The sequence below is a fragment of the Pipra filicauda genome, unplaced genomic scaffold, assembly GCF_003945595.2.
Source record: "Pipra filicauda isolate LSUMZ 115617 unplaced genomic scaffold, ASM394559v2 scaffold704_size142039_pilon, whole genome shotgun sequence".
Taxonomy (NCBI): domain Eukaryota; kingdom Metazoa; phylum Chordata; class Aves; order Passeriformes; family Pipridae; genus Pipra; species Pipra filicauda.
The window spans coordinates 10,097-36,251 of NW_024104870.1; the positions used below are offsets into that span (position 1 = coordinate 10,097).

Genomic DNA, 26,155 nt, shown 5'->3' on the forward strand with positions numbered 1-26,155 from the left:
TACCAATCAACACCTGTATGTGCGGTCCAACACAGTGCTTAAACAAAACCAGAGACACAGGGGGGGGGGGCGGGCACGGGCGGCACGCCAAAAATAATAATAATTAAAAAAAAAAAAAAAATCAACTTCTCGTCTCTTAATTATGTTCATATAAATATATCAAGGGAGGGGGGGCGAGAGGAAGGGAGGGCGGGAGGAGAAGAGGCCCAGGGGGGTGCCCGGTGCCCGCGGGAGCCCTACTGGGAGCTGGCCCGCTCCAGCACCCGCAGGTCGTAGTTCTTTTTGGCCACGCGCAGCTTGAAGCGGCTGAGGGAGTTGTTGAGGCGGAGGGAGGCGTTCTGGGCAGCCAGCGGGCTGGGGAACACGGCCACGATGGTGTATAAGGCAGCGAGGTCACCGTGCCGGCCGTTCTCCGGAGTCCCGCTGTTGTCCCCGCCGCCGCCGCCGCCGTCCCCGCGGCGCCCCTGAGTCTCTTTGAGCCACTGGATTTTGGCACCGGCCATGGCGAGCTGGGTGAAGAGCTTGTCGGCCTCCGTCCGTGTGATGCCCTCGGGCAGGTCCGTCACCTCCAGCACCCGGCCCAGCACTGCCGGGAGAGAGGGCGAGTCACCGGCCGGGTCCTGGTGCCCCGGGAGCCCCCCGGGCTGGAGCACCCACCTCTCCCTGGCCCAGGAGAGCTGTGCTGTGCCAAGCTGCCCCCAGGTATTTCGCTGAGTCAGTCACTTCCCCCAGACTGCCCCTACCTGCTCCCTGCAGTGCCCCATCCTGATCCCCTCCCGTGCACACAACCTGCTTCGGGAGGAGCTGGGAGCTGCCCAGTGTCCCAGGGCTCCAGTGACACCGAGTCCTTCTGGTGTCCTTTGGATGGCCTTGGCTGGGCAGTTTGGGCTCTCCCAGGGGCTCTGCCCTGTTTTCCTCCCCCAAACCTCAGGGAGCAGGACTGGGAGCCAACCCTGACCCTGGGAGGGAGAATGGCTGCATCCACAGAGGGCAGCAACACGTGGCTGTGCCCTGCCCAGAGGTCCCCAAATCCCTCAGCAGCTCCTGCCCCAGTCCCTGCCTGGTGGTCCCCAAGCCCCTGTGCAGCTCCTGGCTCCAGCCCTGGCTCCAGGCTTAGCAGAGCTGCTGAAGGGATTCTTTGCTAATATTAACGTGGCACAGCCAGGCCATGCCAGGGGCAGGGAGGGCGGCTCTTAAAGGGCCCCCTGCGACCAGCTGCTGGTGGGGACACGGAGGTGACATGGGGGACAGGCCCGAGGCCTCCAGAGGGTCACTGAGGGCTGCTCCGTTCAGGCTGCGGGTCCCTCCCTCCCCAGGGACCTTGCGGAGACCCCCCGGGTGAGAGACAGGCAGGAACCACTCCCCAGAAGCAGCACAAGGTCCTGTGGGATGCTGGTGTGGGCATCTGGAGCCCCCAAACCCCGTGTGTGTGGACATGAGAGGGCAGAGGGAACTGCCTGAGGGGGTCACTTGCCTACGTCGCTTGTGCCCAGGTCGGTGGAGGCCGATTTGAGGGCCTGTCTCTTGCTCCGGTTCCCGTGTTTCATCCCAGTCTGCCCCTTGAAGAGTGGAAAGGGCACCGTGTCACCTCAGGGGACACCGAGGCCTCGCGGGGAGGGGACTGGGAGCTCCCGTGGCCCGGCTGTACCTGGTGTGCCGTGTAGCCGGGCTGGCTGTGGAGCAGTGGCGGGGGACAGAGGGACAGGTTGTACTGCAGCGGTTGGCCCAGCAGCGAGTACCGCCCGTCACCTGCGAGGAGCAACGGCCGTGGGGACCTTGGCAAACGCCCCGGGGAACTCCCAGCCCTGGGCTGTCCCCACACGCCTCCCCCTTACCTTGTGCCGGGCCCATGGGCCGGGGGAACTGTGTGAGGACGGGGAGGGGGCTCAGCCCCGTGCACACGCTGTTGAGGTTGGTGACGGGCGACGGCGTCGGGGACTGGGTGGGGGACGTGATGGGGCTGTTCAGCTGAGTGCTGGCCTGGGGGGGGGGACAGTGTCAGACACCCCCGGTGCTTGGGAGCGCTCCCACAGCCGCGGGGTGACCCCCCACCCATCGCCCAGCCCACCCCGGCAGCCCCAGAGGCCGAGCTGCCTCCTCCCCGTCCCTCCCAGTCCGCCCAGTACCTGAGCACTGGTGTCGGGGTTGTAGAGGTCTCCTGGCTTCTGCCCCCGCTGCTCCAGGCTGTAGTACTTACAGTGGCTCCACTGCACCACGGGGGGGTTCTGGGGGGCCTGGGGGCCGTTGGGGACATTCAGCTGCATCACCACGACACCGGGGCCTGACGGGGACACCCCTGGGGACAGACACAGGCACGTCTGGCCCGGGCTCTGCTGCTGTGGGACCTGGGGCACCTGCCTGTCCCTGCCACTGCACTCCCTTCCCTCTGATCCCGCTCTGGACTCTTCTCCTCTCTGGAAAAGCCCCACCAGGATCCGCTGGGGATCCCTCTCCTAGATGCCATCATACATCGGGGAGTGATGGTGTTTAATCCAGGAGAAATGGGAGCAGGGGGGACAAGCTGATGGGTGGCAGCTCAGTGGTTGCTCTGAGCGTCGCTGCAGGACTCTGAGCACGGAGCTGGGCCCAGAGCTCCAGCATCCCAGCCCAAATCCTGCAGCTCAGCAGGCCCAGAGCTCCAGCATCCCAGCCCAGATCCTGCAGCTCAGCAGGCCCAGAGCTCCACAATCCCAGTCCAGCTCCTGCACCGGCTCACAAGGCCCCACCTTGCTCCCAGTGGCTGGGACAGGGAGCAGGAATCCTGAGGCTCCTCATCCACAATTCTCCCCGCTCTCACCAATCCACAGCCCACCCAGCTCCTTCTGCCACCCCCACCCCGCTGCCCACCAGGGCAGGGAGATGCCAGGCACAGGCCAGTGCCCCCCTGGTGCCACATCCCGGTCATTCTCAGTGGGATTCCCAGCCTCAGGAACCCCCTTGCGCAGACGCTGCCAGACTTGGCAGCTCCGCCACCCACGATCCAAAGGCTGATCCCACCTGGAATCGGTGCCAGCCCTGCCCCTCGTACCTGAATACTGCTGCTGCATCTGGGGGGGGCTGCAGGGGGCTGGGGACTGTGGCATCTGGTACTGCTCGGAGCCAGGAGGCTGCAGGAACCCCACGGACGGGCTGAGGAGCAGAGAGGGAGCGGGTGAGGACGGGGATGGGGAGGGAAAACCCCGGGGGGGCTGTGCAGGTAACTCCCAGCTCCCTCTGTACTGGGAGGGCTGGACACACAGGAGCCTGGCATGCTGGTGGCCAGGAAGCCCTGGATATGGGAGGCAGGACTCAGGGAGGAGCAGCTCCTGTGGTGCTCAAGCACCTCCAGCTGCAGGAACAGGACGCTCCCCCCTCTCAGCAGGGCATGGAATCATCCAGTGGAATCATGGAATCCCCTGACTGGAAGGCACCCACAAGGAACATCAAGGCTGTCTCCTGGCCCCGACAGGACACCCCCAAAACTCCCTCCCCAGAGCAGGCCAAGGGGCAGGAGCTGTACCTGGTGCCGTTCTGCTGGGCAGTGGGGATGACGCTGTAGTAGATGGGGACCCCCCTAGCCTGGAGCCCCCCCTGCACAGACTGACTGGCTGGCACGAGCACTGGCTGCTGGAAGGGCTGCTGGACCACGCTCTGGGACTCACTGGCCATGGGAACCTGGGCAGGGAGGAAAGCAGCAGGTTACAGGTCACACGGAGCAAGGAGAACTGGCCCAAGGAGACACCGGCAAGGGGAAGAGATTCCGGGGGGTGTTTTCCTGCCCAGGCAGGGCAGCCCCTCCCAAGCTCTTCTCCCTGTCCTCCTGCTCCAGACGTGCCCCACAGAGTCCCACATGGATGTGCCCTCCCCAAGGTGCTCTCCAAGTGGGTAATCTCCACCTCTGGCTCCAACCCTCAGGCACAGGAACGGGGCACACCCTGCCCGTTGGGGTCCCCTCCCAGCCCCCCACGCTGCAGAGCAGCAGATGCCCACCTGGTACGAAGGCAGCGGCGTGTACTGGACCATCAGGCCTTGCATCTGGCTCCCCATCCCACTCCTCTGGCTGCTGAGGAGCCCGGGGGGCTGTGCCTGCTGCACCCCCATCACGCTCTGCATCTGGCCCCCCATGTTGTTCCTCTGGCTGTTGAGGAGCCCGGGGGGCTGTGCCTGCTGCACCCCCATCACACCTTGGTATGTTTGCTGCTGGTTGGACATCATTGGCTGTAAACCTGCCAGAACAGGGTTTCAATGGAGCAGCTTCCCAGCTGGACGTGGGAAACAGCCCCAGACTTGGGATATAGGGGCTCAAGTCCTGCTCTGCCCCCACCTCCTGCTAAAGAGTGGGGAATGGGCTTCCTTAGGGCAGGTGTAAAAACACCTGAGGGAAGCTCCTGGCTTTAAATCCCCTCAGTGGGGCTTAAATCCACCTCATCCCCGCTCCAGCAAGCTGGGAGGAAAGGGAGGGGAAGGATTCAACAGCCTCTACAGGCCAGGATCCAAATTCCCAGCCGAGAGACAGGTCCAGCAAAGAGCGGGAGACGGGGAAGAGCAACCTGGCCCCAGAGAGCACACGGGAGATGCTGAGAGCCACAAAAGCAGCAGAAAAGGGGAAGCTGCCCCCCCTCCCCCCTTTCCACCCCCTTACCTGGCTGCTGGGACTGCTGGGGGAGCTGCTGTGGGCGCTGGGAGCTGTAGGCCACTGGGTGACTGAGGGGTCGGTATTGCTGGCTGGAGTTCGGGTACTGCCCGGGGGGGTAGTAAGAAACCTGAATCTACCAAGGGCAAGAAAACGCAGTGGTGAGAACACAGGAGGGAGGGGATCCAAGAAAGCTGGTCCCCCAGGACCAGTTTTCTCTCTCACCTGGCCTGGCTTCTGCCGAAGGGAACCACCCAGGGCTTTGGCTCCGTGGGGAACCGCAGCCCCTTCCCGCGCCTCCCAGCCTCCTCATCCAAGCCTTTCCCAGCACAGTAGTGCAAGAGCACAGTAGGCACAACTCTCCTCACAGCTCAGGGGACAGTCCTAGAGGTCATAAAGCCCTGCAGGACCCCAAAGAGAGCTTAGAGGTGTCAGCCCTGAGTCCGGCCACTGTCCCTCCCCCACCACTGAGAGCCGGGAGTGGCCCGGGGGGGTCCCCAGGCAGGAGCCTCGTGGGCTCACAGGGACAGGGACCATCCTGTGCCTAGCAAGGGAGGGTGAGACCCGGAGCTTGGACCCCTGAGGGTGGATCCATCACCAAGGAGCAGCAGACAAAGAGGGGCCCACTCCCCCGCAGCCCCTGCCAGCTCTGGGGACGTCCCCTCGTGTCCTTACTTGCTGGGGAGGCTGAATGTAGCCCTGGGGCTGCAGCACCTGCTGAGTGGGGGCCGTGTGCCCCGAGGCGGAGTAGCTGGAGGTGGGAATGGGCTGCCCAGGGGTTGCCATGATGAATCCTGGCTGCTGAGGGTGCTGGGAGATGAGGGACGACTGGAACATCGCCGAGGAAGGATCCGGGGCCTCCGTGGAGCCCTGTCGGCTGAGGCTGATCTGCCCGAAGGGGCTGCTGAGCTCGTCGGCCTGGAGTGGGACAAGGGGAAGGAAGGATGGAGGAGGACAGCATGTGGGACAGCAGCACGTAGCACACAGCTGTGCTGAGGAGTGCAGAGCCCTGCTCCCTGCTCTGCAAGGAGCTCCCCCAGCACAGGCCCCTGGACACGAACCACAGGCCCAGAGCAGGACGGGGGGACACGCGACCTGCTGGGGGGCCTAATGCTCAGGGGACACTCAGTGACACAGGGGGTCCCACACAGGCAGGGGTGACCCCAGCCCGCAGGCCACGTCCCGTGGGGCACACCATTCCCAAAAGATCCCAGTGGAGACAGCACAGGGGCTGGCTGAGCCCACAGGGCAGCCACGGCTCCCAAACCCCAGCACTGGGCACAAGCATCGCTTCCTGGGGAGCTCTGGGCTTGGAATTTGCTTTTCCCAGGCTCTTTGCAAGACTGCCACTCCGGGATGAGTGGTGCCCCAGCCTCAGGAATCCCAGTGCAGCACAGAGCTCCGTGAATCCCAACCCCACGGGGTCGGTGTCCGGGACATACCTGATCAGCACAAGCTCACACAACACAAACACAGCACAGAGCACAACAGAGAGTGCAGAAGAGGAACTGGGGTTTATACCAGGTTGTACTGCTGGGGTGGAGAGACTGGCAGGAGGACTTGGGGGCAGGAGCTTGGAGAGTACGGAACAGGCTGCAGCGCCGGGACCGGCTACGACCAGCGGAGAAGGGAGGAGAGAGATCCGGGGAAAGGGAGGGAGAGGGAAAGGAAGGACGGAGGGAAGGATGAGGAGGAAGGAGAGAAAGAAGGAACAACAAGGTTAGTCAAGTGAGCCAACTGCAAACACACAGAGGGGCAGTGCAGGGGTTGGGAAGCACGGAGACCATTCCGGGGCAGGATCCATCCCGGTCGGACACCCGGGAGGAGCCCGGGAGGGGTGGCCTGTCCCAAGGCAGCTCTTGCCTGGCAGGAGCAGTGGCACGAGCTCACGAGGGCCAGCAGCAGCAGCAGGGTCACTTCTCCCCACACAACACTCCCATCTCTCCCATTTCCAGCAGTCCCTGCAGTGCTCCTTGGCCATTCCTGCTGGGAATGCCATTCCTGCTGGGAATGCCTTCCCTGCACGCTCACCTTCCACAGGGCCCCCCACTTTGTCACCCTGAGGACCTGCTTTATGACAACCCCTCACTCAGGCCCCAAACTCTGTGCTTTGGGCATCGACCCTGTGATGGTCAGTGCTGGAAGGGGGGGGTCAGTCCTTTCACTGAACCTTTGGTGACACTGAAGGGACACGGACATGGGGACAGTGCATTTCCAGACCCTCACTCAAACACCTGAAATCAGTTTTTCCGGGACCTAAACCATCAGACCAGAAAATACAAATAAAAACACCAGCATGGCCCAGTGATCCTGCAGCAGGACAGGGTTTGTCACAGGGGCAGGGGCAGAACGAGTCCATAGGAATGACACCCATGGGCGCTTTCCAGAGGGTTCCACCCCTGGGAACAGCCCAGCAGGCTGTGGAACAGCAAACAGCCCTTGGCTTTAACCTGGGGAGGGTCTGGAGGACACACCCAGCTCAGCTCCAGGTCTGCCTCCCCCAGGACATCAGGAGACCAACCACGGGGAGCTCAAACCCAAGGACCAGTCGGGACAGTCCCGAGGGAAACTGCTTCCAGTTTGCCACTCATCCAAAGACCACAGACCCTTTCTCCAAAGGGGCTGCTGGCCCCAGCAGATCAGAAGGGGCTGGGAAGCTGGGACATCCCATGGAATCATTCAGGCACAGCACAGCCCCCGACCTCCCCCCGCTCTGCCACGAGCACGGAGGGACCGCGACCGTGGGGACCCCCAAACCCCAGGGCTGGGCCCAGAGCCCCCCCGGGAGCCCTCTGGCCCTGAGTGACTCACCTGGGACATCATGGGGCTGCTCATGGCCGGCGGCTGCTGGGCGGGGGGGGGGATGCCGGGGGGCTGCGGGGGCGGCGGCGGGGCCGTGCAGGGCAGGAGGCCACGGCTGGGCTGCGAGGACGGGGACTGGCTGCACCCCTCGGGGGCTCCTAGCACCAAACCTGCAACGGGGAGACAGGCACGGAGCGTTGGCCCCCGGCACACGCGGGCTCGGGGGGATCCGAGCGGGATCTGCCACCCCCGGAGCTTCCAGGGGGTCAGGGGAGCAGGCAGAGGGAGGAGGCCCTGCTGTGCCTCTGCTCACAGCAAAGAGAGGGGCTGACACTGCTGGTGACACTCCCGGGGGTCGGACCCCCCTCCTCTCCATGGCCAGGGGCACTCACTGACCCTCCAAGGCTGATCCCGGGATCTCCTCCCCCGCCCCACACGGCTGCCAACAGCAGCACCCGCCTGGGGGAGGCTCCTCACCCCCAAACAAGGCAGGGATCCCAAAATCAGGGAGCTGCCAGGGGTGCCCGTGTCAGCTCAGCACCACGGGATCGGGGGAAGGAGCTGGGGAGCTCCAGTCCCAGCTCAGCTCTGGGCACGGGCACCAGCACCAACCTGAGTGCCCAGAGCAGAGAGGGGAGTGTGGGGACCCCGTTCCGTGGGGACCCCATTCCCTGGGGACCCCATTCCATGGCCCCACAGACCCCTCCTCTCTGAGGAAGAGGCTGGGAAATGGCAAGCTGAAAGCAACCCCTTCCCATGGCAGGCAGAGCTGGGAAGGAGTGTGATGCACACCCGGCTGGGAAGGGTCTCCTCAGCATTCCAGTCTTACTTCCAGAAATAAAAGGGCTGTGCAACTATTGCTTCATGCCCAGTAGCTGCTGCTTAACCAATTCTGCCTCTGATCTCCCACATTTCCCCAGCTGATCTCCGGGGATTCTGCTGAGGAGCTCTGTCAGCAGCCACTTGCTGCAAAGGAGGGAATATTCCACTGCCAGTTGCCCAGGGGCTGGATGCTGTGATGGGAAAAGAGCCCCCAGGTCCCAGGCACTTCCAATCCCGTGGAATAAACATAAGGATGTGGAGGGAGGTGGGTTTGGTGTTTTTCTTCCTCAAGTGATAATTCCTTTGCCTATTTTTTTTTCTTTCTCCCAGGATGTTTCTAATCATCTGCCCTTATATAAAGCCTGGAAAGCAACTGGCTTCTGTTCCCAGGGGAGACCCGGAGGGAAAATTACAGGAAGAGCCAAAAAGCAGCTCCTCTCTCGCTCTGCTCTGCACACGTTGGGGCAGATCTTCAAATAAGTGCTCCCAGCACTCCATGAATCAGTCCTGGAGGTGGCTGGAACACCCAGAGCGAGCACAGCCCTGGCACGATGGGAACAGGATCCCGGGAGACACCGTGGGCACCTCCAAACTGGGACATGAGGGTGTGGTTCCAAAGGCTGGGTGCTGGGACATGGTCCAGGAGCCTCTTAAATACATCCTTTTTGGTTGAAAGGACTCTTGTAGAGCAGTTATTACCCAGGCTCTGCCTCTCCTCCTCAGGAAAAGGACAGTTCCCAAGGATTTGGGACTTGCTGCAGGAACAGAGGACAGTGGGACAACCCTGGATTCTGCTCACTGACACATCAGCAGCTCCCCCAGCTGTCACCAGGCTAAAATGGGAGCAAAACCTCTGTGGCCCCTTCCACAAACACCCTTCACAAGCAGCAGGTTGAAAATGATGGATTCTGCTCCTCCCCGTCCGAGGGGAGCACAGACATTCCCTGGAACACCCAGGACACACATCCCTTGGGAAGCTGCTGCCAGGAGCTGTGACACCCCCCAGGAACATCCCCCCTGGGCTGTGCTCTGTGGTACCTGCACAGACAAGGAAGGACTGAGCTGAAGCAGCAGAGAGACCTGGGATCCTAATTCCCTTTGGCTCCCAAACCCTGGCACTACCCCCAGCAGCTCTGGGGCTCAGGCCCAGCTCCAGCTGCTGTTTGCTCCCAGGAGCTCAGAGAATCACTCTGAGAACATCGTGGGCAGATCCCAACTAACAGAGTCTTTCTCTGACAGTTGTGTCTGATGAGACTAATTGGTGACACCTTTCCCTGCCCTCCTTGGAAAGCAAGGCACAGTGCCAGGAGGTTCACCCTGAGCATCCTCAGGGCTGGGAGGGATTCTGGGAGCAGAAGGGGATGGCGACCCAACTTGGGGCACAGCAGGGGAGAGAAAACCACGATAACTGGGAGTCTGAGTTGCAGGGGCTGGGAGCAAACACTGTCCCCCATCCCAGGTAACTGAGGGAGGGATGGCAGAGGTGATGGTGACAAACCAGGCCATCAATCAGGTGGCACAACCGAGACCCTGGTGCCAGCCACGTCCTGTTGTGTAACCAGGGCACCACAAGCCCCCAGTTCCCCAGCCCAACTCCTGCGTGCCAGGCGTGCAGGGAAGCTGGACCTGCCTGGAGAAGCAGCTCTGTACCTGCCCGGGCCGTCCTGCTGGCAGTGCTGCCCTTGCTGCTCCCCACGCTGTCCCCCCGGGTCAGGATGGAGATGCCACTGAAGCTGCTGGCCTTGGTGACGGGCGGGCGCAGGGCGCGCATGGAGCCGTCCGAGTCGGTGCTGCTCCAGGGCCGCGGCTCCAGCGCCTTCAGCTCGCTCTCCGTGCTGCTCTGGCGGCTGCTCGAGGCCCGGCCCAGCCCGTCCCGGGGGCCCCTGCGGAGAGACCGGTCACTGGGGGCTCGGGGAAGGGGCAGCAGCACGGGGGGGGGAACAGGGGATGGACACACACCCAGCCCGGCCAGCACAGGGGGGGGACATTGAGCACTGGTGGGGACACTGAGCACTGGGAGGGACACTGAGCACTGGGGTGGGGACACTGAGCACTGGTGGGGACACTGAGCACTGGGGTGGGGACACTGGGCACTGGGAGGGACACTGAGCACTGGGAGGGACACTGAGCACTGGGGTGGGGACACTGAGCACTGGGAGGGACACTGGGCACTGGTGGGGACACTGAGCACTGGGAGGGACACTGAGCACTGGGAGGGACACTGAGCACTGGGGTGGGGACACTGAGCACTGGGGTGGGGGGACACTGAGCACTGGTGGGGACACTGAGCACTGGGAGGGACACTGAGCACTGGGAGGGACACTGAGCACTGGGGTGGGGGACACTGAGCACTGGTGGGGACACTGAGCACTGGTGGGGACACTGGGCACTGGTGGGGACACTGAGCACTGGTGGGGACACTGAGCACTGGGAGGGACACTGAGCACTGGGGTGGGGACACTGGGCACTGGTGGGGACACTGAGCACTGGGAGGGACACTGGGCACTGGGAGGGACACTGAGCACTGGGGTGGGGGGACACTGAGCACTGGGGTGGGGGGACACTGAGCACTGGTGGGGACACTGAGCACTGGGTCTGGGACCCTCGGGGGGGGGAAAGTCTGACAGCAAACACCCCCCCAGGGCACAGCTCTTTGGGCATCACCGTGAAGAGCCGGGGCTGGGGGTCTCCCCTGGGGCTGGGGGTGTCCCCTGGGGCTGTGGGTCTCCCCTGGTGAGAGCTGGCTCCTGGCCCCTTCTCCAGCCAGATGCAGCCATGGAAGGGGCCCAGCAGGATCAGAGCAGGATCCTGTGCTAAAGGCCTCCCTGTCTCAGAACAGGGAGCTTTTAAAGGCCTGGAGACAAGTCCATGGAGATCTTAGAGACCACTTCCCACTCCAGCCCTTGGGAGGATTTCTGCCCAGCTGGCACAGTTTGCACAGAGCTGTGGCTGTGCCATCCCTGGAAGTGTCCAAGGCCAGGTTGGACAGGGCTTGGAGCAACCTGGGCTAGTGGGAGGTGTCCCTGCCCAGGGCAGGGGGTGGAACAGGATGAGTTTTAAGGTCTCTTCTACCCAAACCACTCCAGGATTCTGTGACACTGGAATATTGCTGCACCCAGAGCTGTACCCCCACTGATCACCCTCCCTCAGCCCAGGCCAGGTCTGGCCACAGCAGGACTTTGGGGAATATCAGCACAACAACATCCCAAGCAGTGAGCCTGGTTTGTCCCAGGAATGGGTTCCTGGGCTTTCCCAGGGGAATGCCACACTGGAAGAGCTGCTGAGCCCAGCAGCAGCTCCACACAGTTGTGGAGGGGAAAAGAGAGGCTTGGAACTCCTGAGGGGATGTCCTGGGCTGTTGGGAGCATGTGAGAGCCAAAAATCCATCTCTTGGAAGAGCAGTGCAGTGGTTATATCCCTAAAGAACTCGAAATGGTCCTGAGGCCCACGAATCCTCCCTCTCCCATCCAGGGGAACCCCAAAGGCAGGTTCTCTGAGCTCTTCAGGGCCTGGGCACCACAGGCAGGGAAGCCCCTGGCACAGCCCTGGCTGAGCTCAGCTCCCAGAGCTGCAGCCACATCAGCAACGGGGCTTTTGCCACATTCTGGGGGAGTTTTACTCCAACCCCACGGACTGAGAACTGCCCCCCCTGCCTGCACACCCCTGCCATGGGCAGACTCCAGGACACAGCCCCTGTGACTGTGCTGAGGACACTGGATTTTCCAGGACAGCCTCAGGCAGGTGACAGCCCGAGGAGAGGGACAAAGCTGCTCCTGACCCATCAGATCCTCCTGTCCTGTCCCACACTGAGCTGCCTCGTGTCCAGAGCTTTGGCTGGGAAGGCAGAGCACAGCAGGGATGAGACTCTCCCTTTGCATCCCATCCTTTATCCTCAGCCCTCAGCAGCCTCTGGCAGCGGGGTCTGTGCCAGGTGACTCACCAGCCTGACTCCAGCCCTTTCATCCATGGGAAAACTGCTTCCTAAGAACACGCTGCTCAAACGTGTTCCCAGTGCCCTCAGCAGCTCCTCTGGCTGAGATGGAGCCTGAGACACTTCACTGCCACCATTAAGTCATCCAGCCTTGATAATCCAGGATTAGGGACAGCCCTGCCTGATGCTGATGCTGATCCTGGCACTGTCAGGGCAGGGATTTCCTATCCTTTTGGGAGACAAGAGGTGGAATGGTTTGAAAACTGCTGGAATTCCTCCCTGCCATTCCCACCCTCCTTTTTCATTGAGGAACCAGCCAAACAAGGACTCAAAACTGATGTTGCAAAGAAAACACCTTCAGTAACTCCACGGGCATCCACTGATGGGGGGGCTGCTCCAGCAGGACAGGGGGCAAAATAAACCACAGAGAGATCCCTAAAAATCTGCCTCTGTGAGGGAGAGCTACAAGCAAAGCCTTCTGTGGAGAGCCTGCCAGACAACACGAGAGAAAAGCAGCAGCTCTGAGCCATGCAGTGCTCTGGGGACCCCCCCAGCTGCTGGGCAGCACTCAGGGTTCTGGGGACACCCCCGGGGTGCTGCTGGGCAGCACTCAGAGCTCTGGGGACACCCCCAGGGTGCTGGGCAGCACTCAGGGCTCTGGGGACACCCTCAGGGTGCTGGGCAGCACTCAGGGCTCTGGGGACACCCCCAGGTGCTGGGCAGCACTCAGGGCTCTGGGGACACCCCCGGGGTGCTGGGCAGCACTCAGGGCTCTGGGGACACCCCCGGGTGCTGGGCAGCACTCAGGGCTCTGGGGACACCCCAGGGTGCTGGGCAGCACTCAGGGCTCTGGGGACACCCCCAGGTGCTGGGCAGCACTCACCTGCTGTCCGTGAGGAATCCGTTCTGGCCAGACTGGGAGCGCGAGCACGGAGGTGGGAAGGGAAGGAAAGAAAAGGGAGACTTAGTGGCTCTGAAAGAACGACCCCAGGTGGTTCCAAAGGGTGGGGCTGGGACACGGGGTGTGTTGTGAGCAGGTACAGGTCGCTCAGGTGTGGTGCTGAGCCTCCTGATCCCTGTGGATCTCCATCCAGGCCCTTGGGAACCTTCCCTGGCACCTGCGACCCAGGATCTCTCAAATCTGAGTCCTCAGCTCCCTCCTCCACTGCTCTGAGGCAGCTCTGGTGGCACCTTCCTCCATGTGACAATCAAGGCCAGGCATTTATTGCCAGGAAAACCAGGCAGTGGGCTCAAGGCCAGCCCAGCCTGATCCATGCTGGTCATCCCTGCCTCTGGAAGGCAGAGGCAAAGCTGGCTCAGGCCAGGACACTGAGCAGGAGTCAGGACATCCCACTCTGTGCTGTCCTACAGCCCCTGCCCTAAGCCAGGACTTTGGGCCTGTGCAGGTAAGACAAATCCCTGACCATCCCTGGCTGGAGAGTGAGCAGGCCCTGAGCCCAGGGAAGGTGCAGATTTCTCCTGGAAAGGGCCCACATTCCTCCTGGAAAGGGCCCACATTCCTCCTGGAAAGGGCCCACATTCCTCCTGGAAAGGGCCCACATTCCTCCTGGAAAGGGCCCACATTCCTCCTGGAAAGGCAGGGCCCTGCACTGCTGGGTCAGGAGGTGGAAGCTGCAGCACTGGGGAGATGCAGCTGCTGCTCCTTTTGGGTTCAGCAACTGGTTTTCTGGTCATCCCAAAACTGCCACTGCATAAACCTGTAATCTTTGGGGCAGCAAGGAGCAGAACTGCCTCCTCTGCCACCTCTGCTGCTCCCTGAAATTTTAGGGAAGCTGCAGACTGGGGGGTGCAGGTGTGGCTCCTCTACCCCGACATCTCAGACACCTTTGCTGGGAGCTGGAATTCAATGGCAGATCCCAAAACCACTGGGAAATCGGTGGGAAAAGCAACAGTGAGATCTGACCTCTTTGGCACACTCAAGACCACCTTCTGCCCCAGAGCTCCGGGAGGTTCCTGGCAGGGGAGGGATCCAAACTCACCTCTCGCGCAAAGATCCGCTCCCTGACCCGCTGATATTCCTCCTCTCGCTCTTCTATGGATTTGCTCCTTCTCCCATCCTGCAAGGGGAGTCTGATCTGAAGGGACAAACACAGCTCAGGGGTCAGCAGTTGCCGGCAGGAGCAGGGGGAGCTGCTGGGAATGTCGGGCAGGAGGTGGATTGTGGGGCCTGGGAGCGGTGACCCGGCCTCTGCCTCTGCACCCACCTGTGTCTAGGGATGAACATCCCACAGGCATCCAGGGATGGACATTCCTGGACATCCCTCCACCTCCTGCCTCAAGCACAACCACCCTGCCTGAACTCTGCCTGATCCAGAGGTCTGGAATATCACCCACGGCCCGCTCCCAGGGAGGAAAGCCGAAGGCCATTGTTTGGAGCCCGTGCCAACATTCCTGCTCCCTCGTGGGTTCTGAGCTCCGTGGGCAGCTGCAACCCTGAGTGGCACCACAGGGAAACCACAAACTGGGACTGACTGCAGCAAACAGCTCCTGACCCTGACTGAGGCTCAGGAACACGTCCCAGGGCGCGGGACAGCGCTGGGGTGATGGGACTGGGTTTGGGTGGGATTTGGGGAAGAAATTCCTCCCTGGGAGGGTGGGCAGGCCCTGGCACAGGTTGCCCAGAGAAGCTGTGGCTGCCCCATCCCTGGAAGTGCCCAAGGCCAGGTTGGACAGGGCTTGGAGCAACCTGGGCTGGTGGAAGGGATCCCTGCCTGTGGCAGGGGGTGGGACTGGATAATCTTTAAGGTCTTTTAAAGGAAGGGTGGGGAGACACACTTGGCAACACTCAGCTCAGGGCATTTCCAAGGAAACCTTGGCAAAAGGCTTCACCTTGAAGCCTGGCCCAGCCCCCAGATGATTTCAGGGTATGGAGAAGCACCCCCACAGTTCTTCATCCCTTTCCATGGTATTTGGAAGTTTTCATATTGAGATGCTGCTGCTTGGGTGGGGTGGGAGCTCCTGTTAAATGTTACTGGAGGAAACCCAAGAGAATTCTGGGAGTTGTTCTCATCTTAGACAGGTCACATCTGACTTTCCCAAGGGATGCAGACCCCCCTCACCTGGTTATCATCCCGATCCATGCTGGTGTCATCCCGTTTCAGGATAAACCTCTGTGGGAACTCTGCATTCTTCTCATCCTTGATGTGCTCAGAGAACCTCTGCTCGGGGCTGCAGGAAAACCAGCCCTTGTTAGGAGGGAAGGGACGGGCCCAGAACATGCAGAGATGTTTGTTGGGTGAAATTCCGGCTCTGGCTGATGGCAACGAGAGCTCCTGCCCTTCTCTGGGAACTGTGCAGAGCCAGGGAGGGCTGGAAGGGAAGGATCTTCCCTATTTATTCATTCCATGCCCTGATTCTTCTTGAGAGGGGCCCTGCCCTTCTTAGGAGGCAAAAAAGTGTGGTGTGGAACCCATCCTGCTCTGGAGCGTCCCTGGGCTGTGGGGAAGGGAAGGGAGAAGGGAAAGGGAAAAGGGAAAAGGCAAGGGCAAAGGGAAAGGGCAGGCTCCCTCCCCCTTACATTCGTGTGTTACTGGTCTTGTTGATGATGACAGCCTTCCCAGTCTGATCCACGTTGTGGTCCATCCCAAAATAGGCAGCAACCCTGTGCAGCAGCATCCTGTGGTACGAGGTCATCTGAGGGAACTTCTTGAACTGATTGCTGGGAAGAGGCAGGGAAAGGGTCACAATTCCAAGCAGTGTCATATCAGGATGTACAAGGGAACAGGGGACGTTCCCTTCTCCCCTGGGAGCCCAAATTCCTCAGCTCCACGTCACAAACCCCTTTTTGCTCGGCACGAACTCACTTGTTATCACTAATAAACTCCAGGATCTCCTGTTCCAACTTGAGCAGCATCATTCGATCCCTGGCGAGAAAAGAGAGAGGAAAAGGCCACTTCAGGGCCAGTGGGACAGCCTTCCCTGCTCCCAGCCCCTCTCCTGCAGCAGAGAGAGTCCCAAACACCCAGCCCAAGTGCCAGCACCGACCTGGCTTCACCCACCCCCAGGGGAAGGGGCTGAAACACTCCACGTTTTTCAGACATGCTAAATTAATCACCAGATCTTTTCAGTTTAAGGTTGTTTTGCTAACAGTGCTTGGCTTTGGAAAGCCTGAATCCCTGCTCTGCTGGAAGCTCCACTGGTGGTGCCTCCAGCTTTGCTATTCCCATGCCAGCCCTTCCCTGGATTCCGTGGATTATTGCCACAGCAGCTCCTTTGCAGGTTGGTGTTTGACAATCACTTACAGAACGGGGTTTAACACAATCAAGACTCCTTCACTGCATCCAAACAAGCCATTTTTCTTTCTCTCTCTCTCCATCACACAAAATTCCATGTTTGGAACGAAACAGGAGATAAATTACCATTATGCTTTTTATTTCTCCACTGCCCCAGGACTGGTAACGCTCTTGGAATTCCAAGAAGGAAAACACAAACACACTTGCAGGTGCTGCAATCCCCCAGGATATGGGAACACCCCTGGACAGGGACACACCCACCCCCAGGGGTGGGATCATCCCCTCCATCACCCCCTCAGGGAGCTGTTTTACTGCCCAGCACCTACCGTGGGTTTTTTTTCAGTGTATTTACTAGAAATTCATGCAAATCTATTCCGGTGGAGTCTGTGTATTCCTGGCTGGAATCTGAAACAACAACAGCAGCAGCACAACAAATTAACAGAGCACTGCAACAGCCCAGAGGGGAGGGAAGGAGAAGGGAAGGGAGAAGGAAGGGGAAAGGAGAAAGGGGGAAGAAGGAAGAGGAAGAAGGGAAGGGGAAGGGCTGTGCCTGTGTGTCTTTACAGGGATGATGTTCCCACATTTCCCAATCTGCCCCATCCAAACCAACACCTCCCCAGTTCAAACCAGCACCTGACCTCGAGAGAGCATCTTCCTTGGTGTTTTTTCTTTGTTCTTGTCTTTTTCTTCCTTCTCCACCCCATCTTTCGTGGATTTTTCCTCCTCCTTGTCCGAGGGGCAGCTCACGTGCAGCTGGATGATGTCCTGGAACAGAACAAAGCAGGCTGGAGTCCCTCAGACCCTCCCTGAGCCTTGGCTGTGGCTGGAGGTGCTGGTGGCTGAGAGAAGCACCACGGGAAGGTCTCAGATCACAGACAATCCATAAGAATCCATAAGAAAACTCTCTGTGAGAGCAAACAGAGCTGTCCCTCCCCACCCTCCTCCCAGGGAGCCCTGGGCGGGCTCTGAGGTGCCTCCACACCCACGAGCAGGGGTCCCAGGCACAGCCACTTCCTTCCCAGCCAGCTCCTGGGGGAATTTCCTGGCTCTCCGAGGCACTGGCCCTGGACACAACGTCAGTTCTGGCAAGATGGGGATGTTCTGGGCTTCCACACTCCCAAATTTGTCTCATTCTGGGCCTACCTGGGACTCCAGCAGCCCATCCACAAAGGGGCCCGAGGACTCTTCACACACAGCCAAACTCCTGACCAGTTTAAGCTTTGAATTAGACTGGAGAAGGAAAAGAAAGAGGGTGGTTAAGACACCTCAGCCAACACACACCTGAGCTCCTGCAGTGGCATTCCCAGGCCACTCGTGCAGCCACTCCCAATTAAACTGGTCAATAACAGAATATCCAGGGGTATCCAGGGACACACAATGGCTTGGAATCCCAAGCCTTTGAACCACACTTTAAGTGAGAAGTTCCCTGCCCCAATTCCTGCACTCTCTGATCTTCAGCCAGAGCAATTCCAGCCTTTCCCCCGTTTCCATGTTGTCCAGCACATGGAAATCCCTGTCCTGAACCATCAACTGCTCCATGTGGCTTCTGGAGACAGGAAAGGCCTGGGAGCAGCATCCTAGGGCTGGGCTCAGGGCTCAGCTCAGGGCTCAGCTCAGAACAGCCCAAAGAAGATCAGGATGTCAGGACAGGTCCTACCTTGGCTCTTTTCCTGGCGTGTCCGTGACTCGACGTTCGCCTCTGTGGAGAAAGGGGAGGGAAGGCAGGAAGCTTAACCTGCAAGTTTTCTGCCATTCCCGGGGCACAAAGGGGGTTCTGATCCCGGGGATGGAGCACGAGCGTCCCCAGGGAATATTTCAATTATCCCAGTCTGCACAGGGCAGACCCAGCTAAAGAGGCAGGGAGCAGGCTGGGAAGGCTGCACAGCGTGGTGGCCCTGTGGAAAAGCCTCGTGTCCCTCTGGGAAGGGACGGGAGCAGCAGGGAAGGGCCCAGTTCTCCTCGTCCACACTCACCTGAGACTCCTGGCGCACGTTGACCTCCTCCCCCCCGTCCTTCTCCGCCTCCTCCTTGCTTGGTGACCTGGATACATATTTGGTTTTGTTCACAGATTCCTCAACCACCTTTTTTTCCGATTCCTTCATAATTTCCAGGGACTCCTGTGCCGTGTTGCTGTTGGACATCTTCGGAGCCCTCCGACGCAGCGACGGGCACCTGCAGGAGGGCACAGGACAGGACAGGGAGGGAGTCAGGGGGTGGGGGGAGCTTCTCCCTGGACACAAACTCTTGCACGTCCAGGCTGTAACTTCCTTGGACCCCACCTTGTGGGCAGACCCCAAACCAAGGGCTCGTTTGAAGCCCCCCCCCCACTCAGCCCTTGGGTGCAGCCCCCGTTTGAGGGGACCTGGCAGGAGCTCTGTGGATCCCACCAGGATTTTGGAGATACCAGCAGGGCTGGACAAAGGCCCTGAGGCAGAGAGAGGCCCCCAGGCAGGTGACTGGTGTAGAGAGAGACCGAGGGCAGCCCTAAACCAACAAACATCCCGCAGGTGAAATAAATTCCAGGAACCTGAGCTGTGCTCTGCCCCCAGGGCAAACAACCAAAAACCAGCGTTATTTCCCCAAATCCCAGCCCCCACAACACAAGGAGGCAGCTCGGCCACCTCAGCTTCCATCACCTCACCACCACCTGCCTGAGGCTTCCCATGAGCTGCTCCCTCACTGCTGCCAGTCCAGAGCCAGGGATGGGACAACCAGGAAAGGGAAAAGTTACTTAAGTCAAGGCTAAGCAGCACCTCAGCAAGTGGGAAACATCCCATGAAATTCATGGGAAAAGGGGGCAGGGAAAGCATCCATCCTCCAGCTGCAGGGGCCTGGCCTCATCCCAGCAGGCTGAGGTGTTCCCAGGGATGCTGCCTGGGCAGGGTGAGGAGTCCCCCCCAGGGAATCCCGCTGGAATTAGGTCAGGAAGGGAGAAGGGAGCACTTGCCTGATGTGCCTCCTTTGTGGGAGTCTGGATTATGCAGGGGGTGAGGGTGGTGAACTCTGCCTCTCCCCTCCCCAAAGTACTCCACAGTGTAGGAAACTCTAGCCTTGTGCCCAGGCTGGGGGCCTAAACAATCCAGGAGGATCTGGAGCAGATTTGGGGAAGGGAAGGAGGAGGTGGCACCGGATCTGCACACACGACACTCAAATAGAAGAGCAGGTTTTGTACAGCTCATTCCCTTTGCACCACCCACCCTCTAACAAGCTTTTCCCCCCGAGCCAAACACCTCAGCCAAATTTAAGAAGGATAACGGGATCTTCTCCCATCCTGCTGCAATGTAACTCCAGCACCACACGGGGAAACAGCATCAGATTTTTCCCAGAAACGACAACTCAGAGCCACGGAACTGACATTTATCAGCTGCCCCCTCCTGCTGCAGCTTCCCTGCCCGCCAGGCAGCCTCCAGGAGCTCTCCCTGCACACCGAACTCAGGGGAGATCTGTGCTCTGCTGCTTCCCAGAGGAGGATTCCTTGCGGGATGAATGAATCAGCCCCGCTCCCTCGGGCAGCCGTGGGCCGTGGTGAGGGGGTGGCAAACACGAGCTGGTGACAGACAGAGGCTTGCAGAGGGTGGGGAAGTTCAGAGGACTCGGGGAAGGGGGGGGGTGGGATCGAGCTGGGCCTCGGGAGAGGGAAAAAACGACACGGGTGCGACGTCAGGGAAGCCACAAAAATCTGTGTCAGGGAAGGGAAGGAAGCAACGGTGGGAGAAGGTGGAAGGGAGAAGGTGGGTGAGGTGCCGTCGAGCTGAGGGCTGGCAAAGCAACTGGGCCAGCAGTGGCATACTGGGAACGCTGGCCACGGGCCAGGGAGCCTGGACACATTCATATCCTCCTCTTCACTCCAAAAGGGGAACATGGAATTCCACCTCTGCTGCCTTTTCGCCACCCGCAGTTTGCAGCCGCCGAGCCCTGGGAATGCAGCAGCAGCAGCAGCTCCCGGCTGGGCAGGGAATAAAAGCAAGAGGAGTCCCACATTCCCAGCCTGGATGGATCCGACAGCAAATCTGGGAAAGGCAGGGAGCTCCTGCTAAATAAACTCCATTGCTGGCCTTGTTTCTCAGGGAACAGCCCCGCTCCTGAGCTAAATGAGGGTGCAAAGGAGACATATGGCTGCTGGGAGAGGCTGCCTACACACGGCTCAGGAGGGGCAGGATGGAGGCTCTGAGGTGGGGATGGAGGCTCTGAGGTGGCTCAGCCTCTGCCTCTCACCTTTCAGGGATAAAGAAACAGGTGGCTGAAGGTGGGGGTTGTCCTGCCCTGCTCTGGGGAGGCCTCACCGCCAGTCCCGGGGGCAGCTTCGGGTGCTGCAATATAAGAAAGGATCTAAAGCTGCTGGAGAGGATCCAAAGAGGACACAGGGATGGGGAAGGGTCTGGAGGGGCCACACGAGGAGTGGCTGAGGGCACTGGGTTTGTTCATCCCAGTCTGCAGCTCCTCCCGAGGGGCAGCTCCGACCTCTGCTCCCTGTGAGCAGGGACAGGACCCAGGGAAGGGCTGGAGCTGTGCCAGGGCAGGGTCAGGCTGGATCCCAGGGAAAGGTTCTTCCCCCAGAGGGTGGCTGGGCACTGCCCAGGCTCCCCAGGGCAGTGGGCACAGCCCCAAGGCTGCCAGAGCTCCAGGAGGGTTTGGACAATGCCCTCAGGGACAGGGTGGGATCGCTGGGGTGTCCTGTGCAGCACCAGGAGCTGGAGTCCATGACCCCTGTGTGTCCCTTCCCACTCAGGACATTCCATGGTTCCAAGTCACCTTCCCAGCCCCTGCCCAAGCCAAGGCCACAGGAACAGTGTCCACGCCACAGCCTTCCCCCCTGGCTTCCAAGAGAAGATTCCTGACTCCCTCCCCTCCACTTCCCTTGGATATCAAGCAGGTCTGGTTTGGCTTTCCCAGACTCCCTCCAAAGGACATTCAACAGGGCCGTGTCCCCAGGACAGGGCTGGGACGGGGTGGCCTTTGTGGTCCCTCCCAGCCCAAACTTCTCCAGGACTTTCCCAGCCCCCCAGTGCTGCCCCGTCCCGGGGTCGGGTTTTGGGGGCAGCAGCACCCACCCCCCCACCCCGCTGGGTACCAGTGATGCTCTGGCAAGCAATTCGCTGATTGGCTGCCCGGCAGCCAATGGGAAGCCGAGCTCCATGGCAACGGGCCCTGTTGCCAGGAGCAACAGGGCGGGGGTGACTCAGGTCCCCCCCCCCGGCGCGGCAGAGGCTGCGGGAAAGGGTTTGCAGGGGGAAAAGTGGGGGCGGTGGGGTTGGGGAGGGGGCTGCCGCTCCAGGCACGAACCCTCGGGCTCTGCCGCTCCCTCTCGGAGCCCGGGGATCATCCCAGAGGCTCCTCCTCGGCCAGGGAGCAGCGGCCGGGACGGTCCCGGCTGTGCCACGTGCGACAGGAGGCGGGGATGGGAGGATCTGTGAAGGCAACCAAAGCTCCCGAAACAGCTCCCTCCTGGGCTCCGCTCGGGCAAAACATCTCTGCAGCAGCCCAGGGAAAACCTGCAGGCTCGGCTGGAATTCCAACAGGTAAAGAGCCTTTGGAGCTCACCTCCCTTCCCTCCTGTTGGAGAAAGCAGCTCCCAGTCAGAGGGTGAGAACCCCCAAAACCAGCGAGACCCATGAGCTCCAACTTCAAAGCCACCTCTCCCAGACTCTCTCCATTGCTGGAGAAGGATTTAATTCCTTACTACTTTTCCACTTCCGACAAAACCCAGCAGAATTCCCAACAGGAGGCCTGACATCTTTGCCCTCCCGGAGTCCCAGTGCTTAGTCATGGCTTTAAGTCTTAATCTCCACCCCCACATGACATCAAATTCTGAAACTGTGATGCAGATGGAAGGGTTTGCCTCCAGGTGAAAAAAGGGGGGGGAAAAAAGCTCATATATAAACAAGGAGACAGGGAATGCAGGTGAGACAAGAGTCTGAGGGAATTCTGTGGAGCAGCAGGAGGTTTTGCTGGGGGAATAAATAAAAGCACCAGACAATTTCAGGGGGAATAAAATACCTGGATATTTTGTTACCTCCATCCACCAAGGTGAGGACTAAACTCAGGAGAGGTGTCAACTTGCTCTCACTGTATTCCAGGAGTGTGACACCACTGCCAAAACGGGATACCCAGGAACCAAATATAAAGGTGTATAAAAGGTGTATAAACACCCCCCAGGAGTTAAATGGTGCTAAGAACCACTTCTCTAAGGGAGGCAGGATTAAACAGTCTCAGTTCCAGGCTGCCTTGAGCCTGGAGCTCCCAGCACCAGGGGCCACCTCAGCCCTGCTCTCCCCTCGGGTGGGAAAAGGGACATCATTGGTTTGGTGGTAAAAGGAAAGGAAACAGTGATGCTGCCCTTCCTTCCCTTTGACTTTTGGGAGCTGCAGGGATCCAGGCAAGGACCCTCTCAGCACTTCTTTACAAACTCTGAGGGAGAAAATAAACTACAACCAACACCAAAAAACCCCCCAAACCAACAGAGTTAACAAGTGAAGGGTCACAGGAACCACCCGAAACAAGCCCTGGAGGAGGAAGGGCTCCTGCTCACCCCGAACTGAGGGCCTGGGGACAGTTCCTGAGGGTCCCTGGGCAGAACCACGGGAGAGAGGGAAGAAATCGAGGATGAGGATCCCCGGCAGAGCTCCCTGCTCCATCTCACCCCACTCCTGCCTTCCCCAGCACGAGCTATTCCTGTATCCATCCAAGGACCAGGGAACTGCTCGGGTGACGTCAGAGCAGTTTCCCAGCAACAATTAATGAGGGCTGTCCACCACAGGGGTTTCCTGAAAAGCGAGCAAGGAATTATCCACCTACTTTGCACAGTGTCAGGATGCAATAGGACAGCATGGAACAGGGATTTCTGTTAACCCTTCCCTGGCACGGCTCCCCCCCGACACGCTCCCGGTCCTTCCAGAGAGCCCCAAGCACAATTCCTTCCCTGGGAATCCATCCATAAGGAAATACCTCATCAGGCTGGAGGCACCAGGTGACAACCAGGCTCAGGAAAACATGGAAAACAGCTCTTCTCTTGCTGGCCCCTGCTCCCATGCTGAGCCTGTGCCAGGCAGGAGCCCCGGCACGAAAAAGCTGGATGAGGGAATGAGGTTTTCCCTCACCTTCCCGAGCCCACCTGCCTGGCAAAGCACATCCCAGACTTCACTCATCACCCCAAAAGCACCCCAGCTCCCAGCAGACCTCCATGGGGGGAAGGCACAAGGCAGGGCTGGTGTCTGTATCCCCCTTTCTGCTCTCCAGCTGCTGCTCCTGCTTCTCCCCACGCTGGCCGAGGGCACAGAGACCCCCCTGTCCCTGAGGGGGACACAGCAGAGACTGGCACTTCTCCAGGTGGGGTCCAGCCATGGATTGGAACATTGAAAACAGGAGGAAATGACGATTTGAAATAAAAAAGAAATAAAACTCAGCTTTATCTGTTGACTGGCAGCGGTGGAAGTTGGGACTGAGCGCGACGGGGGAGCCTGAGGAGCAGGGAGGGAGACCCTGGGATCCTGCAGCAGGGTAACCCTGCCTCCATCCCAGGAAAATCAGCTCCCAGCACTAAATCTGGAACGAAGGGAGCATCATTTCCTGGTTTTTAGGCAAAACTGGATGATGGACGTGTGTGAGGAGGAGGAAAAGTCAAAGCAACCTCCTGATTCCGCTAAACCCAACTCAGTGAGAGGTTTAAAATAATTTAAGAATGGGTTTAATGCATATGTGAACACAAGCACCGTCCTACAGAACATCAAATTGCATAAGCCAGCCCCAAACGTCACATGGCACAGAGCCAGCTCAGGAGCCAACACTCCTCATCAATTAGCCAGCTCCAAACCAATAAATCCATTAAAATAAAAGCCAGCAGAAGAGCTGGGAAGAGTCTGCCTTTGCAAAACAAGAGGGACTGCCCAGGAAGAAGCTGCAGACACCCGGAGCACAAGGAGAATCCATGAGGCTGTCAGGGGAACTCCTTAATGACACGGCAGAGCACAGGATGCTGGCCGGGGATTCCCTCTCTCCGGGAGGTGCATCCCCAGAGCACAAGAGGGGGAAGAGGAGAGCTCCTCTCCCGCTCCCAAGTGCTGACCCGGACCCCAGAGCCACATATTCACTTAGTCCAGCTCCATTTTAAATTAACCCCAAGAGCAGCAGGGATCCTGGCACTCACCAGCCGGAGAGGGAACAGTGTCAGGTCCCCACTCCCGAAATATTCGCCCGCATTTCCACTGCATTTTGCGCCGGGGAGGGGAAAAGAAAAGTCTCTTCGTTGATCTTTCTCCAGCCCCAAAGAATTAAAGCCCGGTTCTAAAAATAAACTCACCGTGGTGGTTCTGCACCCTGAGCAGGTCAGCTGTGCCCCGGGTTCAGCGGAGACTCCATGGCCACCACCGGCTCCAGAGGGATTTTGCCGGGACACAAACCCCCCCCCCGGGCAGCCCCTGCCAGAGCGATCCCTGCGGCGGCTCCGGAGCTCGGGGGCTCCGCCAGGCAGATCCCAGCTGTTCCCAGGGATGGCAGCGCAGCTCTGCCAATGGCCACATCCACATCCACACCCCCTCCTGCTCTCCTTCAAATCTTCAATGGAGCTGCCTCCGCGCCGCCGAGCCGGCGTTAAAGACGCAGCACCGGCCCCGGAACGGGAAGGGACGGGGGGGTCCTGCTGGATGGGGAGTGGGATGGGAGTCAGCAGAGTGTCCTGGCAGCCCAAAGGGTCTCTGTGTCCTGAGGGCACCGCAGGGCAGGGCAGGGAGGGGATTGTCCCGCTCTGCTCTGAGCTGGGGCGGCCAAACCTCAGTCCTGGGGGCACTTTGGGCACCACGAGGTAAAAAACGTCTAAAGCTGGTGGAGAGGGTCCAAAGCAGGGACACAGGGATGGGGAAGGGTCTGGAGCAGCAGCTGAGGGCACTGGGTTTGTTCAGCTGGAGGAGATTGAAGGGAGACTCCTCGGGGGCTGCAGCTCCTCCCGAGGGGCAGCTCCGACCTCTGCTCCCTGTGAGCAGGGACAGGACCCAGGGAAGGGCTGGAGCTGTGCCAGGGCAGGGTCAGGCTGGATCCCAGGGAAAGGTTCTTCCCCCAGAGGGTGGCTGGGCACTGCCCAGGCTCCCCAGGGCAGTGGGCACAGCCCCAAGGCTGCCAGAGCTCCAGGAGGGTTTGGACAACGCTCTGAGGGACAGGGTGGGATTGTTGGGGTGTCTGTGCATGGCCAGGGGTTGGACTGGATGATCCCTGTGGGTCCCTCCCAGCCCAGGATATCCCCTGCTTCTATGAAAGAGGGGATGGCAGATACCACAGGAGGCATCAGAGCCTCCAGAAGGATTCACGTGCACGGACAACACCCTACAGAACCCCCCCACCTGCCCCAGGTCCCAGCCCTGCTCCGCTCCCGTCTCCGCTGCCACCGCCTTTCTGAGGGGTCACTTCGCTCATGGTTTCAATCATTTCTTTTTCTTGCTCAGGCCAAGGAGGATGAGGGGCTCCAGCTGAGCTCGGGCTCTCACTGTGCTGCACGGGGAGCCCCTGGGGCAGCAGTGCCTGTGGCTGCAGCAGCAGCAGCTCCACGATGGCTCAGCAGGGGCTCAGAGTGACTCCCTGTGGCAGCCCAGGGAGCAGGGGAACACCTCAGCATCAGCTCCTGGGCTGATTCCCAGCCCTGGAGCCTCAGACCTGGAGTTCTGAGCCCTGAAGCAGCTCCGGGAGCTGCTTTGCAAGCGAAGGAGCGCCAGAAAGGGATGGAGGAAGCATTCCCAGGCCGAGGATCCC

The 26,155-nt window shown here is 60.0% G+C and overlaps 1 protein-coding gene across 3 annotated transcripts; it reads right to left on the minus strand.

The window, feature by feature from the left end:
- Positions 1 to 24,914, minus strand: R3HDM2 (R3H domain containing 2). 3 transcript variants are annotated; one of them, XM_039389100.1, is made up of 24 exons: positions 24,717 to 24,914; positions 18,394 to 18,592; positions 18,078 to 18,119; positions 17,564 to 17,650; positions 17,059 to 17,185; positions 16,747 to 16,825; positions 15,992 to 16,051; positions 15,706 to 15,846; positions 15,248 to 15,356; positions 14,168 to 14,245; positions 13,051 to 13,082; positions 9,887 to 10,119; positions 7,424 to 7,584; positions 6,134 to 6,223; positions 5,288 to 5,530; positions 4,622 to 4,748; positions 3,970 to 4,205; positions 3,500 to 3,654; positions 3,029 to 3,129; positions 2,127 to 2,296; positions 1,836 to 1,980; positions 1,649 to 1,749; positions 1,475 to 1,559; positions 1 to 586 (listed from the first exon to the last, which is right to left on the minus strand). In XM_039389100.1, the coding sequence occupies exons 2-24, from the start codon at positions 18,559 to 18,561 to the stop codon at positions 237 to 239; spliced, it is 3,120 nt and encodes a 1,039-aa protein (XP_039245034.1). In that variant the 5' UTR covers positions 18,562 to 18,592; positions 24,717 to 24,914; the 3' UTR covers positions 1 to 236. The 3 variants fall into 3 exon arrangements, with proteins under 3 accessions (XP_039245034.1, XP_027583156.2, XP_039245035.1); XM_027727355.2 differs by having other exon boundaries at positions 14,168 to 14,263; positions 24,717 to 24,913; XM_039389101.1 differs by lacking the exon at positions 6,134 to 6,223 and having other exon boundaries at positions 14,168 to 14,263.
- Positions 24,915 to 26,155: the final 1,241 nt, after the last annotated feature.